Here is an 18,233-nt window from a genome sequence, read left to right on the forward strand (position 1 = left end):
ACACACACACAAACAAAACCCCACGTACACACACAGACACACACACAACCACACCCACACCCACACACACAAAACCCCACGTACACACACAGCCACACACGCAACCACACCCACACCCACACACACACACCCACACACAAAACCTTTTACTGTAACGTTTTGACAGGTGCCACCTTTGCCCTGTACAGGACAATGTTGGAGAGATTATTTTGGGAAAGGGGTTTAGGGTATACCCCTGTGTAGAGAGAGAGGGCTGGAGGTCAGTCATATGGAGAAGGTGCCTGGGCTCCCGTCGATGTCCAGGACTGTTCTCGGCAGCATTTCAGTCAGCAGGGGTTGTTTTTAATCATTGTAAACAAAAGACACAATCAGTGTTGAAACACTTCTTTGATGTAATATTTCTATCGGGACCCTGAGATCTTCTTTGGATAATCCAAAATTCAGATAATTCTTTTTCGGATAATCTGTACTCCAAGCAAAATGGATGACTTCACATTTATTAACATTGTATTCTATTTGCCAGATCTTTGCCCATTCACTTAAAGTATTTATGTTCCTCTGCAAAGTTTCACAATCCTCTGCACACTTTGCTCTGCCACTCACCTTAGAGTCATTTGCAAACTTTGACACACATGTGGTTGCTAACCCCAAATCATCTATGTAAATTGTGAATAATTGCGGTCCCAATATTGATCCCTGAGGCACTCCACTAGTTACTGATTGCCAACAAGAATAGCATTATGAGATTCAGAAGATTTGGAGGGGAGAGGGGGTAATTTGTTGTAAGATTGTCCTCTGCAGTCGTGGCAATATCTGGCTACATTTGGACAGGTAAATGCTCATCCGAGAAAAGGGACTGTTAATGAACTGGCCAACAGAGGAGGTTTGCTGGGATGCCCAAGTCTGCAAGAGACCAGCAAATGGATGGTAGGCTCAGGTATCCCAAGAGAAAATGGAAGGAAAGTACAGAGAAACATTGTTTCAGGGCTGGAGGCAAGGGGAAAAGAGGAAACAACCACTCATGATCACCACACACACACACACACACAGTTGGAGGCTCCGAAGATTTAGAAAGATATTTTCATCTTTCACCAAGATGGTCCGAGAGCAGCGGGTGGTTTTGACATTGAAACATGAAACCGAGTTACAATTGATTTGTCGCTGCCAAATCTAGATCGTTGATCTGGGAGACAGATGCACCTCAGGCAGCAGGACTGGGTGTGGACTTGGCAGGTGAATGACCAAAGTGAGAGAGAGAGAGAGAGAGAAGAAAGGTTTCACCTCAAACAAGGGCATAAAATGATGGTGAGATGAGAGTGCTTGACATAATATCATAGCGAATGCCACAGGCTGGAGAGTTGACAGTTTGGAAGTTTCATTGTTTAGTGTTAACAGAAAACTTATAGTTTGATTAAAAATTAAGCTTCCAATGATTTTAATCTATCCTTGTTCTATCCTGTAAACAATAAACTGACTGCAAATGTTTACAAAGTGCAATGTTCTTTGGTATCTTATGATCATTGAGTTAATTTAAAACATTTTATACAAAATAACTCATGTCAGTTTACTTTAAGCACAGAAAGCTAACAACATGGATTAACCTTGTTAAACCTTGGGAAGTGCAAAATAAAATCAGCTAGATTGTTGGATGAAGTTGCTGCTGGATGGTCCTTGTTGGAAAGGAATGTGTGGGGTCAGTGAATGAGGACTGGCTCCTACTTGACCATCCACACCCATCAGGTAGCCCTCCCACCAGCTCCATCCACTGTTTCACAAGTGAGGGGCCTTCACTGGTTCTGGGTGTTTGAAGTTTAATATTTGCCTCATCATGGGGTAGAAATAGCCCCAAGTACTTAGACCAGATGTCATGCTGAGTACATGTACCTACAGATTAGGTCCTGAACCTTTGCAGACTGTTTCAGCAGACAATTTGCCAGCCTGAGTTTGGGAAGACAGAGAGGCTTTTGCTTGTTCCCAGTGAGAATTGAAAGCAGGTGGTACCCCGTAAAGTACAGTTCCACTGTGACTCCATGCCGTGGGCAGGGAAGTGGCTGCAAGGAGTACTCCGGCCTGTATCCCCTTCACCACACCCCATTGCCAGAACTCTCCTCTGAGTACTGCAACACATTCCCAGGCCTTCTGCTGCAGCAATCTGTACCAGCCACTTTCTGACCCATGCTTTCTCCACCATCTCCTCACTTCTACCATTCACCAGCGACACTATTCCCCCTTCTCAGAACATCTCACTGGCCTAACACATGCCCCGTGTGAAGACTAGGTCAAGGACATCAAATTCAGGAGGATGTGCCAGGAGCCAGGAGAATAAGGCTTGTCAGGTTTTTAATGCACCTCTGCCCTCTTTCCCCTCTCATTAAATCTCACCTTTTCACTCAAGGCATCATAGGTTGCATGAGAAGCAACTCTTTAGTCTCGGCTCCCCCAGTGGCAATAAATAGTTCTCCTCTCTGAGGAAACAGAAGTGTGACTGACAGTAGGTACCTTAACATTAAAGCCAGTAAAAACGCTAGTCTGTACCGCAATTTCAAAATTACTCCTTGTTTTTCTTTGCCTCTTCCTTTCAATCTGTCACACAGGCGAAGAAGAACGGAAATGACTGGTATTTAATGTCTTTGTTGCTGTGAATGGGGACCTTTTTCATGGACTAGCTTTTCCCTCCAGGTGTTCTGCATTACTGTAATTGGTCTATCGTGCTAATTATTGTGGCATTCAAATCATTAAAGAAAGAAAAATCACTAATGTAAAGATTAATTTCAGCTAAATTGATTGCATTGAAAATTACAAATGCTTGCACCAGTGATGCTTTATTCAAAAGTCTCCTCTGGCATTTACACTTTTCCCCCATCTAAGTACATCTCCATGTAAACAGCTTGCTGTTTGATGGGAATATAATTACTTTGCTATTATATACCCACATATTTTTTTTGCTGTTCTAAGTTGTTTCAATCGTTAATGCCATTCACATCAAGCGCAAATGGCATCATGTAACCACGGTGACATTCACAATATGATGCAGTGGGTCATTCATACAGCATTTTCTCTCCTCTAGCTTTTGGCAAGATAGTTGTTCCAAGATTACATCAGCCCTGGCTCAGTGGTAGAACTCTCACCTTTGGATCAGACCCGTTTGGGTTCAAGCCTTAATACAGAGGCTTCATTGAATCCCTACAGTGTGGAAGCAGGCTATTCGACCCATCGAGTCTACATTGATCCTCTGAAAAGTATTCCCACCCTGCTACCCTATCCCTGTAACCCTGCATTTCCTGTGGCCAATCCACTTAACCTTGAACAAATCATTCAGCCCAATGCTTCAACCAAGTATGAAGGATTGCTGCACTGCCAGAGGTGCCTTCCTCCAACTGAGAGGTTAAATCGAAGACCCATTTACCTTTTCATTTGGCATAAAAGCTGCCATGGCACAATAAAAAAAAGTACAGAAGCTCATAGACTGACCAATATTGATCCCTCAGCTGGCGTCAGTAAAAGAGATTATCTGCTCATTAATTCACGGCAGTTTATAAAGCATAAAATGACCATTTGAGATGTGGCAATTGCAGAGTCACATTTGTGCAGTCGATGGCTCCTGGACCATTGGCCAAACTGCTGCCCAAGAACAGACACATGTCTTCGGTACCTGTTTCCCACTACCTCAAGAAAAACATTGTGAAGTCCCTATCCTTACACATAAGGTGGCAGCACCCTGAAACCCATTAAGAATGTTAACATGTTTGCCATTACATGAATATTAATCAATGAATGCTAGAGCACATTATATTTTCCCTCCTTCTTGTTCCACAGTACCCTGGTCTTTACTTTAGCAGCCCTTTCTCCACACAGTTGGCATTGTAGATATTTTTCAGTAAACCTGTTCAGATGTTTTCTTACACACCTCTAAAGCAGGGTGAGGCTTGAACCTTGGGTCTTTTGGCTCAGAGGTAGTGACACTACCACTGCACCTGAAGGGCCCCTACATTTAACACAGTAATGCATTGTACACGATCAGTAGCATTAATCGTGTGGTTGCTCATTCTTTATGTCATCTGGGTTCCCCACTCTGTTCACTATTGGACACAACAAACCTATTGTAAAACTATATTTCTCTATGAGATATCATCAACATCCAGAAGAAATTGTTCACATAATGTTCCCCTTCCGGGTTATGCCTGAGTTCGGGATCCTGAGTGTGGGAACACTGAGACAGAAACATCAACTGTCAATGTGTTCACTCTGAATTGTCGACAATGTCCATGTCTTGTAATCCAGATACATATCCTTCTCTACATTAGTTAATCCATATTTTAAATTGTTTTGTATAAACTATGCTGGACCAAACAGTAAACCATGGGCAAAAATTTGAAATCAATACAGCCTCAAGTTTACACAAAACACAGCATGCATTGGAAGCAAAATGGCAAACACTCCTCTTTCTCTAAACAAAAATGTACTCTGTGTGATTCCGGTCTTTACTGATTTATGCGTCTTTAGTTTTGACTCCTCTTCCCCATTTAAATTCCTATTTTCCAAAAAATGACCGAATGAAACCTGCTTGTTTTGTTTGCCAAAACAGAATACTCTTTACACTCGGAAATAAATTTGTCAATTAAAATGCCTTTTCCGCATGTTAATGAATTTGCGAGAGGTGCTGCATATTGCAAGTTGCTGTTGTGGATGGTGTGGTTAACAAAAAAGATTACCACAGGCACTTTTCCACCAACGCTATTTGAAGATTAAATACTAGCTTTCCCAATTTTAGTCTCGAGATACTGCTGTGTCATGGCAACAAACACATCCACAATGAGCAATTATCATGCCCCTAATGACGTAGGCTCTTTCATTCACAGTCTACAGATCTTAGAGAGAACGGTCCACAAAGATTTATACACTCGGCACAGTGCAACTGGAGTCCAGATTCATCATTCACTGAAGTGCATCTGTAGCTAATTAACAAGGATGTTTTGAATTTGGCAATAAATGTGCACAATCAATAATACAATAGATGCATTACGTAGTTCTGCAAGTAACTGACAGTAGAAATGTCAATTTAGAAAAAGCAAAACAGATTACTAATGACAGAATTTACATGAAAAATGGCAGCCCATGTCACTTTACACTCAACTATTTCATTCACTAAATGCACATTTCGGAACTTGCCATAGCAACGTAGCTCTCAAAATAACTGCAAATCAGACCAGGAGAGATCATCATTATGATCAATGCAATGCAAACACAGAATAAAGAATGGGGAATCACAGGCTGAGTTAGCATCATGCTTATTTGCATTTCAAAATTTGCCTCTGCAAAATAGATCTGAACATCTGAACAAATATGGAGTAGCATGCTATTCATCGAGATACCTTGGCAGCCTCAGATTTCCAGTGAACATTCGGAACTTTCACCTCTTATGAACAATTATTGCTGGGTCAATTCATTAGACAAGGGATCGAAGCATTGTGGACCTGAGATATATGAATGGAGTTAAAATATGGAGCAGAGATTATCTAATTTAGTAACATTACAGTCTTGTGAACATTGCTTCTGTATCAGCCTATGGGATAGACTCTTTCAGGAGACAGTGGAAATAGTTAATGTTAACAGTGAAAATTAGACATTTCTTTCAGAAAGTAGGCTTTTTTGAGATTCACTATATGGGCAAGTTGAGGCACAACAAGAGAGCATTGCACATTTTGGAGGAAAGAGGTGATTCAGATCCGAGGGTTCTCAGCACTCATTTTCCTCATGTTGTTTCTGGGCCGGTTGTAGATAAACTGAAACCTTGACGGCTGAGATTCATCAGTAGCTCCACTCTGGGTGTAAACATCAATGATCAGGATGGTTAAGGGCAGTCAGGTGCAAATTGTCACACACCCCCAAAGCCCCACATACAGCAGTGACATAAACAACCACATTATTTTCTTTTATGTGATTCTGGCTTAGGGGTAAATACTTGCCAGGACATTGGAAGAGCCCTTCTTTGAAATAACACCATGAAGGCAGTACACAGTGAGGGCTAACTTCTAGGACTCACATCACAGGCTCCCCTTAACTCCTGTTAAAATTGTGAGCACGTCAAGAGTAAAGGGCAGAAGTCAACAGGACAACACCTTGCTGAACTGCTTATATCAGAACAAAAATCCTTGAATCAAATCAGTTTTGTTCTCTAGTTTATGTTTGACAGAGGGGAAGAAAGGACAACCAGGTCTAAAGATTTGTAACCGTAGATCATTCACAGGGAACCATTGTCATTCTCCAAGTTCAATTAATGAGAGGCAAACATTAGATCTCCTGCTGCTGCTTAACTGATTCAATGTTTCTGCTCAGGCACCTGCTGCTGTTTCCCATAGGGGAGATTATATTTGCTCCCAGAACAATCTTGTTTACATGATGCACACAGACAAGGCCCTATTAGATTTGTCTGTACGTGTTGTTTAATCATAGGCAATTTAGCAACAAATGGAAATTAACATTATTAAGGATTTGCATATAGCTGACAAAAGGCACATCTTTGTTTTGCGCTCATCAGAACAATTTGCAAGAATTTCAATGCAAAGGGAGAGCACTGTTTTAGACTGTATAAAATGAGAATGTTGATTGGTAGAGGTATTACCTCTAGATTATGACATTAATTAATTAAAATCTACTTAATTAAAAGGGTTAATAGACCTAATAGCCCAGATATGAATCCTTAATGACTGATCTTCTCCTGAACACAGCAGAACCTTGGATTTAATTAATCGATATCACATCTTTGTCAGCACCTGGCAAGGTTACAGGTTCTTCTTGGCCACTCGCTCCTTACCAGGTAGGAATACACATGCTGTGATCAGGAGAAGGCCTCCAGAAACATAATGGTTTCTCTCAATAGCAGTCACTGAGGCAGCGGGAGAAGCTTGCAGAACTTAGCAGCACTGAGAGGACCTCCCACTTCTATGGGTGTGGCAAGGGGAGGGTGGGGTCAAGTTCTCAATGTAACAGCATGACACAGAGCTAAGTACTGCCAATAAGTACCAACAGAACAGACTGTAGAACAACAAATGGAAATTGCACTGCCACAAAGATGGCTCAGTGGTTAGCGCTGCTGCCTCACAGTGCCAGGGACCTGGGTTTGATTCCACCCTCGGCTGACTGTCCGTGTGGAGCTTGCACATTCTCCCTATGTCTGCATGGGTTTCCTCTGGGTGCTCCAGCTTCCTCCCACTGTCCAAAGATGTATAGGTAAGGTGGATTGACAGTGATAAATTGCCCATAGTGTCACAGTGATATGTAAACTAAGTGGATTAGCCACGGGAAATAGGGGATAGGGCTGGGTCTGGGTGGTTTTCCCCTTTGGAGAGTCAGTGTGGACTCAATGGGCTGAATGACCTCTATTCAAACTGTAGGGATTCCATGACTTGCTAGCATTTGCTCTGTTCAAATAGCAGCTTTCCTAGTCCATGACTGCTTCTGAAAATCCGCACAGATCTAATTCACAAACAGGGACAGTTTTTTTAAAATCTCAAAAAATGAAGCTCAAGCTGACCATCCATTTGCTCTGTCATCTGTCAGAATATTTTATACTTGATGAGTCATTCCAATGCTTTAAAGACAGTATTTAATGTGTGCTGATTTGCTTCTATTGAGGAGTTGTGATGTGTGGTGACCATTACCCATTTGTCCAGCAGAGATATTGCACAGAGATAGGCCCAGCCTCTGCAAATGATGGCCTTTTCAGACATCACAATGCACTCTCTTTCTTGCACTCATACAGTCTTTAGGAGTCGTATAGGGTGAATATTACAGAGGATTTAAATTAACCTCCCACAATGATGAAATCGCAAGAAATGTACTTCATCCAAACCTGTGCAATCCATGTGAGGCTTACTGGATGGAATGAGTAAAGTTAAAATCACTGCAGTATCATCCCACTCCAGTAACTGGATTTCAACACTGCTCTGTTCAAACAGAAGAGGGTTCCATTGTATCACATAGTGTATTCAAAACATCATACTCTTCAAATACCATCTGCAGACATTAGATTAATATCAGTCCCGTCACAGTCACAGCATCCAATCTGATTTGCTGTCGGTTCAATTGTACTAAAAATAGTACAGTCTGTTCATGTAAACTTTAATAGAATAAAGGTTGTGATTCCAGAAGGCAACATGGTCCCAACACATATGAAAAAAGGAGCTCACTTGTTCTGTTCAATTTACAACAGAGTGAGCAGGGTAAGCAGCTCCCAGCTTTCAAATCTCGTCCAGCAGTCTTGGTTTCAGAGGAGATACTGCCTCCTGAATCAGAAGTGTCCAAAGAATGGCGATTTCTGCACTCAGATGGATTAGGATCTGAATTAAATTCTAGGAGGTGAAACGCAACCTAGAGTTTGGCACTGTCCCTTCACTTCATCGCCCTCGAAGCATTAGGATTACTATCTTCAAGAAAACATAGAAACCGTAGTTTGGCTTTTGATCCTTGAAACCGCAGTAGAATATCAATTAGAATATTTATTTCATTAAATTAAACCATATCTTTGCAGAGTGTCATTGTGAAAATAACGACCAGAGTGTTTGATTGTTTACCCTCAGTGTCGACAATATAAGATAAATATGGTTATAATTCTGAACATATAACTAAAGGAACAATATAAACAAAACATGCTATTTATTGGAATCTGCAAGCAATGAATCAACCTGTGGTGATTATTTGGCATCCCACCAGGAATCTATTTCACATTCCCTATGCACACCTCCTTCTCCCCATTCCCCACACTCACCTCCACAGCATGGAAACAGAACCTTCGGCCTAACCTGTCCATGCTGAACAGATATCCTAAGTTAATCTATCCCATTTGCCAGCATTTGACCCATATCCCTCTAAACCCTTCATATTCATATACTAATCCAGGTGTCTTTTAAATGTTGTAATTGTACCAGCCTCCACCAGTTCCTCTGGCAGCTCATTCCATACACACAACACCCTCTGCATGAAAAAAAAGTTATTCCTAAGAGAACTTTCAAATCTTTCCCCTCTTACCCTAAACCTATAGAACATAGAACAATACAGCACAGTACAAGCCCTTCAGCCCTTGATGTTGCGCCAAACTGTGAAACCAATCTGAAGCCCATCTAACCTACACTACTCCACTATCATCCATATATTTATCCAATGACCATTTAAATGCGAGGTTGGACTAGTACCAATACAGGTTTAAAAAGAGAATATCCTGTCAGTGAACATTCTTCGATTCCACATACTTCATTTGGGCGGCACAGTGGCTCAGTGGTTAGCATTGCAGCCTCACAGTGCCAGGGACCCAGGTTTGACTCCCAGCCTTAGGTGACTGTCTGTGTGGAGTTTGCACATTCTCCCTGTGTCTGTGTGGGTTTCCTCCCACAATCCAAAGACTGCAGGTTAGGTAGATTGGCCATGCTAAATTGCCAATAGTTCAGGGATGTGTAGGTTAAGGGTAAGTGTAGAGTAATGTGAAATGGGTCTGGGTGGGTTACTCTTCGGAGGGTCAGTGCAGACTTGAAGGGCCTGTTGCCATGCTGTAAGGATTCTATTCTACTACTATTGCAGGCAGGGCTTTCCATGCCTTTACTACTGTCTGAGTAAAGAACCTACCTCTGACATCTGTCCTATATCTATCACCCCTTAGTTTAAAGCTATGTCTCCTCATGCTAACCATCACCATTCGAGGAAAAAGGCTCTCACTGTCCACCCTATCTAATCCTCTGATCATCTTGTACGCCTCCATTAAGTCACCTCTTAACCTTCTTCACTCCAACAAAAACATCCTCAAGTCCCTCAGCCTTTCCTCATAAGACCTTTCCTCCATGCCAGGCAACATCCTGGTAAATCTCCTCTGCACTTGGGTTCAATTCCAACCTTGGATGACTGTGTGTGGAGTTTGCACATTCTCCCTGTTTCTGCATGGGTAAATATATGATAGGGGATTGGGCCTGGGTGGGTAACTTTGGAGGGCTGGTTGGGCCCAAGGGCCTGTTTACACACTGTAGGGATTCTATGATATACCTTCCCCTTGATCACTATCCTGCGTCAGTAATACTGCTACAACTCACAGTTGTACCCTACCAGTGCTCCAAGGCCTCATATATAAACAGCACCCAGTACTTTATATTTAGATAACATATTCCTGGAGCAGTAATGTGAATGATTGAATAAATAGTTTGAAACACTGGATGGTGAATTGGCAATATAGGACTCTGCTAAACATGGGTTGCTGCTGAACTGGAAGTAATCAAGATTGAATGGAGTTTTATTTATATCACTTAACTAGTAATGATGAATAAAAAGGCAGGGAATTTATTACCCATACTCTCCACCCCCAACCAACCTGCATGTGAATACATTGTTCAGGAGCTCTATTGACTACAATTGATCGGTGACAGTGAGGGTCAGTAGTGAGAAAGCCATGAAGAAACAGGTTTGTTACTGTGAGAGAAAATTAAATCCTTTTCACATTTTCAACAATTGTGTTGTGCTTCTGTTCAGGTTTAAAAACATTCTAATTTTTTTGTGAGCAGTTGAACTTATGAAATGGAGGGGCCTTCGTGCAAGGGGGTGGAATTTAAAAAGAAATCTAGTGTCAATACTGAGCGCAGACGCCATACGGACTGAATCCTTCCATAATATTTCACAACAGTGCCACAATATTGGAAGGGCTTTCTCAGTCTCCACAAGTTTGATAGAAGCTGAATGTAAAGCTGCAGGCTGCCAAACTGAGGACTTGTGACTAGCAGTCGCTTGGCAGGACTGAGCTTGAGTATTGCCAATAAGACTAAACAGGTTACTAAAGCTTTTCATCTTGCACTCTTCGGGATAAACACAAGAATGTCACATGTCAAACAATCCCAACTATTTATGCCACTGGAGAAACGAGGTGCTGATTAATTTGACGAGTTGACTCCAATTAGCTGACACATGAACTCCCAGTCTTGCGGCTATCCAAACTCTATTCATGTAAAACTCAAGTGAGAGAGGACACTTTCATCTCATCGATTTAGCACTGCACACACACACATATATACATAGAATTGCATATATACATAGGTAACTGGTAGAACGACCCTGCTTTTTCCTGTTATATCCATTATTAAAATACAGGATCCTGACAGGTACAATATGTATAAAACATGTCCGACTTACAGCAAAGTAATTGGAGTTAGGAATTAATGTCAAAAATTGAGAAGCTCACCTTCCAGTCAGGAGGTAACTGTGCACCAAAGCCCAGGGCTGGAAACATCTTGTCACTGTGGTATGCCAGAAGGAAGGATGAAAGGGAAAAGAAAACAATAGTTTTTTTTTCTTTCAATTACATTAAGAATTCTAACAGTTCTTTCCAGAGCCAATTATTTGTGATGATCAGTGGCACATAGAATATCTTAATTGCCAGAACTATCAACAATCTTAAAGGGGTTGATATATAAAATTCAAATGTCATATGACTGATAATATACAAGATAGTGTATAGAAAAATAAATACAATTTGGCTCCATTATCTAATGGTGACATTAGTAGCAATGGAAACAATTCCAAAAGGATCACATATCTTTAATGGCTAGTGAGGGAAGAAATCTATTTAGCAAACATCCACATTGAGTTGAATTATGGTTCCAGGGTTTCATTCCAATATATATAAATACTGCCTCAGGCAGAAAAAGTCTTGAATCGAGGCAGAATGTCTGCAATCCTTAATTTATACTAGCAATCCTTATAAAGAACAATCAAACAGCTGGAGGGCTGTCTTGTGATGGATGATTTCCATAAAACTAAATTCCTGTAGCTTTACTGACAGGCAGGAATCTTAATACAGACATCAAGGCTCAACTTTAGTAAATTCCAACATTTAAAAGGCATCTGGATGGGTATATGAATAGGAAGGGTTTGGAGGGATATGGGCTGGGTGTTGGCAGATGTGACTAGATTGGTTGGAGATCTGGTCGGCATGGACGAGTTGGACTGAAGGGTCTGTTTCCATGCTATGACTCTATTATGATAATGTTATGGAAGTGCCAATCTGTTGATGTTTCAGACAAATGTATCACAGGCTGTGCAAATTAAAGATGTGGATTATCATAACAAGCATCACTCAAGATCACCCTCGCTAATATCAAAATATTATTAAAACTTGACGTAGCACCAAATGTTTTAATTAGTCAGATTAAGGGTGTGCTTTTTTCAGGCCTCTGTGGTGGTTAGTCTCTGGCTTGGCAGAAGCACGTGGCACCACGAGGAAGATTGGCATATGTGACACAGTATGACAGCCAATTGGGAACAGAGAGGGTGGCATGGGATAGGTGATGGTGGGACAGGGCAGGTAGTGAGGACAAAACAACTGAAAGTGAGGGGCGACCATCCACAAAGCTAGCCTTACGAGAGAGATTGTCTAGCTAGGAATGACAAGGGTGCCATGGGAATAGTCTGGGAGAGAAGGAAAGGAATAGGATGCAGATATGGCATAACAGAAATGGCATGCGAAGGACTGAGTGACATGAGATGAGGATAACATGAGTGGGAGGTGGCGGCTTGGCAGAGGTCGACAGAATAATGGATTTGTTTAAGTCTGGCAAGAAAAGACAATTCACTGATATAACCGATGATTAAAAAGCTGTTCTTTGTGCTTGAAACAAAGAGTCACTCGATTTGAGTGAAAATGTTTCAGAGAAATTCCCTGGGGTATTGAGATAATAGGCCAGTGGTGAGTCCATAGGCTAAGAAGATGCCAACAGTTCACACCCTCTGAAGGTTATACCCATGCTAAATGCCAACAGCCAGGCACCTCAGGAATTTTGACTGCGACTTTCACTCCCTGATTGGGAATGCAGAGACTCAGGCTCTGCAAATCCGAGCAAGGAATAAGTGCCCTGGAAGGTTGGAGTTTTGTTCTGAGGTGGCAGACTTCCTCAGGAAGTGGGCAGAGAGATCTCGGAAGGACAGTGGACCCTGGTGGTTGTGGGCTGGTTCCAGGGTTGCTTCCATGCCTGTCCTGACATTTTCACCAGGATAGAAAGTCTTGCTATTGTGGCCAAACTCTGAGCTGAGACTGAAGCAGTTATAATATTGCTACAAGGATTGAATCCTGAATAAGGCCAAGTACTGAACAAGGTCGTTGTAAACACGCAGTTTACAAACAAAAAGAATGTTTACTCCTCAAATCAAACTGAATTAATCAGAAACAAAACTGAGTTTTCGGAAACAGTTCCTGATTAGACTTTTATATACTGCTTTAAACAACACACAACACTAGGCTCAATGGAAGTCATCTTTATATTTGGTTTCACACATGAACAGTTTTATGTAGGTTTTTTCAGAATGAAAAGTCTAGATTCTGTTCAAAACTTTGGTAAAATAAACATGAGAATTCCTGTACTTCTGGAAGAGCTGTCACAATAAAGATATTGACTGCAAATGTTCTGCAGGTCTCCCTGTGAGTGACCTAGGAGATTTATTGAGTGATATGAAGGAGTCAATGGGAGTGGAACTGTTGCTCAACTAACAATCCAGAGACCCAGGTACTGTTTGAATCCCACCATGACACATTTGAATTGTGGAATTTGAACTGAACACAAACAAAATCTGGAATGAAAAATCTGATGATGACCATTGTCAATTGTCATTAAAAACCTTTCTGGTTCACAGACATCATTTGAGCAAGGCAATCTGCTAACCTTACCTGGTCTGGCCTATGTGTGTCTCCAGACCCAAAGCACTGGTATAGCAAGCTACTAAATTGTATCAAACCACTAAAAAGTCTCAAAAGAGGAATGGAATTGGATGAACCAAATAGCATTGACGATGGAATGGGAAACAACAATGGTAAGCTCAGAAATGTTAACCCTGCAAAGTCCTCCTTACCGAACATCTGGTGGGGGAGGTGCCAAAATTGGGAGAACAGCAGTCTCCTTGGTTGTGTCCTGTGCCATTGGCAGATAAGAATGGCCACCACATGGTACTTGTGGAGACAAAGTCCCAACTTCACATTGAGATTAACCTTCAACAGTTCCTTTCTCCAAGGTCTGAGGGCAACAGTGACTTCTACAAACTGGAAGTCACTGTGTTGACATGGTGATCAGCATGCTCAGACCCTCCAAAACACTTCAGAGTGGTCACACTGCTTACAGGAACATTGTTCTTCATTGTGTCGTGTGGTACCAATCTGGTGCTAAATGGGATAGACTTAGAACAGATCTAGGAATGCAAGACTGGGCATCCATGAGGTGCTGTGGACCATCAACAAAATTGTACTCCAGCACAATCTGCAGCCTCAAGGCTTGGCATATCCCCCAATCATTACCATCAAACGACAGGATCAGTGGAGAGTGCAGGAGGATATGCCAGGAGCTACACCAGGTATGAAAATGGCGTTAACCTGGTGAAGCCTCCAAACAAGGACTACTTGCATGTCAAACAGCATTAGCCACAAGTGACAGACACAGCTAAGTAATCCCACAATCAACGGATCAGTTCTAAGCTCTGTGGTTCTGCTACATCCAGTTATGAATGGCGATGGACAATTAAACAACTCACTGGAGGAGGCTCCACAAATGTCCCCACCCTCAACGATGAAAGAGCCCATCAGTGCAAAAGATAAGGCTGAAGCTTTCACAGCATTCTTCAGCCAGAAGCGCCGAGTGGATAATCCATCTCAGCCTCCTCCAGTGGTCCGCATTATCATAGATGTCAGACCTGAACCAATTCAATTCACTCCACGTGATGTCAAGAAATGGTTGGAGACACTGGATACTGCAAAGGATCTGGGCCTTGATAACACTTTGGCAATAGCACTGAAGACGTATGCTCCACAACTTGCCGCTCCCCTAGCCAAGCTCTTCGAGTACAGTTACAACACCGGACAATGTGGAAAATTGTCCAAGTATGTCCTATACATAAAATGCAGGACAAATCCAACCCAGCCAATTACCACCCATCAGTCTACTCTCGGTCATCAGTAAAGTGATGAAAGAAGTCATCAACAGTGCTATCAAGCCAGCATCAACTCAGTAATAACCTGCTCAGTGATGCTCAGTTTAGGTTGCACCAGGCATTCAGCTCCTGAGCTCATTACAGTCTCATTAAATGGATAAATAGCTGAATTCCAGAGGTGAGGTGAGACCGACTTAATATCAAGGCACGATTTGACCAAATGCTGCACTAAGCAGTCCAAGCTGGAGTCAATGGATATCAGGGGAAATTCTCCATTGGCTGAAGTCTCACCTGGCATATAGGAAGATGTTTGTTCATGGTAAGTCATTTCAGCTCCAGGACATCTCTGCAGGAGTTCCTCAGGTTAGCGTGCTAGGCCCCATCAACTTCAGCCGCGTCATCAATAACCTTCCCTCCATCATAAAGTTAGAAGTGAGGATGTTCGCATTCACCACTCCTCAGATGCTGAACAGTTCATGGTTAAATACAGCAAGACCTGGACAAAATGCAGGCTTGGACTGACAAGTGGCAAATATCATTTACACCACAAAAGAGCCTAGCAAAAATGATCTCCAACAAGACAGAATCTAGCTATTGGCCTCAGCATTCAGTGGCATTGCCACCTCTGAATCTCCCACTATCAATATCCTGGGGAGTTATCATTAACCAGAAACTGAACTGAACTTGCTATATAAATATAGCTACAAGAGCAGGTCAGAGGCTTGGAATCCTGTACCGAGTCACACCTCCTGACTCCCAAAGTCTGTCCACAATCTACAAGGCCCATGTCAGGAGTGTGATGGAATACTCCCTACTTATCTGGATGGGTGCAGCTCCAACAACACTCAGGAAACTTTACATCATCCAAGACAAAGCAACCCACATGATCAACACTGCATCCATAGATAGCAACTCCTTCCACCACCAATGCTCAGTAGCAGCAGTGTGTACTATCTACAAGATGTCCTGAAGAAAGTCAAAAATCCTTAGACAGCAGTTTCCAAATCCACAGCCTCTACAGTCTAGAAGGATGAGGACAACAGATACATGGGAACGTCACCATCCGCAAATTCCCCTCCAAGTCTTTTAGTATTCTGCCTTGAAAGTATTGATTGATTGATTGCCATGAGTACTGAAGTACAGTGAAAAGCGTTGGCAGATCACAGTAAGCACGGGTGTACAGATCAGAGGTTGGAAAAGACTTAGACAGAGGCATACAGGTTACATTGCGCAGGGTGTGCACTAAGCAAGATCAACATTAACAAGATCAGCTTTATTTGAGGCCACAGAGTCCATACAGCAGTCTACTAACAGCAGCTAGGTAGAAGCTGTTCCTGAACCTGCTGGTGTGTGTGTTCAGGCTTCTGTGTCTTCTGCCTGATGGAAGAGGTTGTAGGAGATCATTACCAGGGTGTGATGGGTCTTTGATGGTGTCGGCTGGCTTTCCACGGCAGTTGTTTCTTCATTGTTGCTGGGTCAAAATTCAAAACCCCCTCTTTAACAGCACAGTGAGTGTCCCTACACCAAACCGAGTAGTTCAAGAAGGTTGCTCAGCATTACCATCCCAACTGCAGTTAGAGGAAGAGCAACAAATGCTGGCTTGTTCAGCAAAGTCCACGTCCCATAAATGATTTGAAAAAACATTTTTGCCATTTCACTGTTTACTTACAAAAAAACAGAAGGAGCTGGAAAAGCTCAGCAGGTCTAGCAGCACCTGTGGAGAGAAATCAAAGTTATCGTTTCTGGTCTGGTGATTCTTCATCAGAAGGGTTTGAGGCAGGGTCACTGGTCTCGAAATGTCAACTCTGATTTCTCTTCACAGTTGCTGTCAGACCTGCTGAGCTTTTTCAGCTACTTCTGTTTTTGTTTCTGATTTACAGCATCTGCACACCTATCTGTTCTTATTCACTGTTTATTTACTTTCACTATAGAGGGGATAAGAGCACTACAGCCCTTCCTTCCTTCCAGTTTGACCTTCATGACATATGTTTTACAGTTACTCTTATGGGACTGAAGAGAAATCAGTTGAATTATAATATGAAGTTGCTCATATAAAATTCTTCTTTATGATCACAGGGTTACGCTGAGAGAACGGCAAATCAGATTTATTAATCAATTGATCATAAAAATATTGAACAAACCCTTCAAAAAGTGAGCATCAGTTACTATAGAAACGGACATGTGGTTGCTAGGGGGACCAATGGACATGACTGCATTTCATTTTTAAGATTCTAAAAAGGAAAGAAAATATTGTTTCCTCTCTTCCCCTGCCGTCCCAGGTCAAGATTCACGTTTGGCGTCAGTTTGCTCGGAGTGTTGGAACTTTGACCATACCCGTATGCAGAAGGGCTTCCAAATAACTTCCCGAGAGAGCATGGCAACAGGGGTCCCCACTGAAGCTGGTGGAGAATCTATTCATAGTCCTGGTGATGTGGTTTTGGAAAGGAAGTACTTTTTTTCGAAGCCGCTCCATGAAATCACTGCCATTTGTAAATGAAAGCCTTGACTGTCAGGAATCAACTGCAACCTCACAGAGGCAATCAGCTGGAAATTACCCCCGGAAGCGGGTGTTTGGCCTGACATCTCCTGATTTGGTAGCCATCCTGGGTATGAGCTAGCTGTAGTCCTAATCCCTTGTCCTCGACTGCTCCATTATTTTCTTTGCCTTTAACAGTTCCTTCAGTGTCAGACATGGTTCATTAGGTGGCACCCTCCACCTCTAAATCATAGAGATTAACATTCAAACCCCCTTCCGGAATCTGAGTTCAAAAGTCTGAGGCAGTGTTTTGTCGCCAATACAGAAACAAAAGAAACCCTGCATTTATACAACCAATGCATGACCACACATTGCTCCAAAACACCTTACAACCAATGAAGAACTTTTAAAGTATAACACAGAACCTTAATTAGCCAAACGAGATGGGGCGGGTACTATTTCGTTTGGATAATTGATTATTCAGTTAATTGATTCAACGTCTCTCCTCTGGGGCTTGGAGTTTTCGGAAGTTTCCTTTATCCTCACTCTGTCTCAGAGCTTGTTTCTGAGCAGAGACACACTTGCGTGTAAGGGACCTGCAGCAGTGCTTAAGCCCCTTGCACCCCTCCCTCACCAGTTTAATGGGATTGACACGGCAAGCACTTGCTAAATCTGCTCCCCATTCAGGAGAAGAAGCAGCAGCACGAGCCCCCGTCCCCCACAACTCCGTCCAACCCCACCCCCCCAATCATGTCCCCATCTGCCCCATCCAAACCCTCCCACGTCCGCCCCCCCAACCCTGTCCAAAACTCTCCCC

At 42.4% G+C, this 18,233-nt stretch overlaps 1 protein-coding gene across 3 annotated transcripts in view; it reads right to left on the reverse strand.

Annotated features, from left to right (window-relative positions):
- cpne2 (copine II) overlaps window positions 1-18,233 on the reverse strand; it is a 272,940-nt gene that overhangs the window by 71,108 nt on the left and 183,599 nt on the right. For all 3 annotated transcript variants that reach the window (XM_043707144.1, XM_043707142.1, XM_043707143.1), the window contains exon 12: window positions 11,213-11,267. In XM_043707144.1, the coding sequence (XP_043563079.1) occupies window positions 11,213-11,267 (55 nt within the window). The remainder of the gene's footprint in view (window positions 1-11,212; window positions 11,268-18,233) is intronic.

The sequence above is a fragment of the Chiloscyllium plagiosum genome, chromosome 17 (genome assembly GCF_004010195.1).
Source record: "Chiloscyllium plagiosum isolate BGI_BamShark_2017 chromosome 17, ASM401019v2, whole genome shotgun sequence".
NCBI lineage: Eukaryota > Metazoa > Chordata > Chondrichthyes > Orectolobiformes > Hemiscylliidae > Chiloscyllium > Chiloscyllium plagiosum.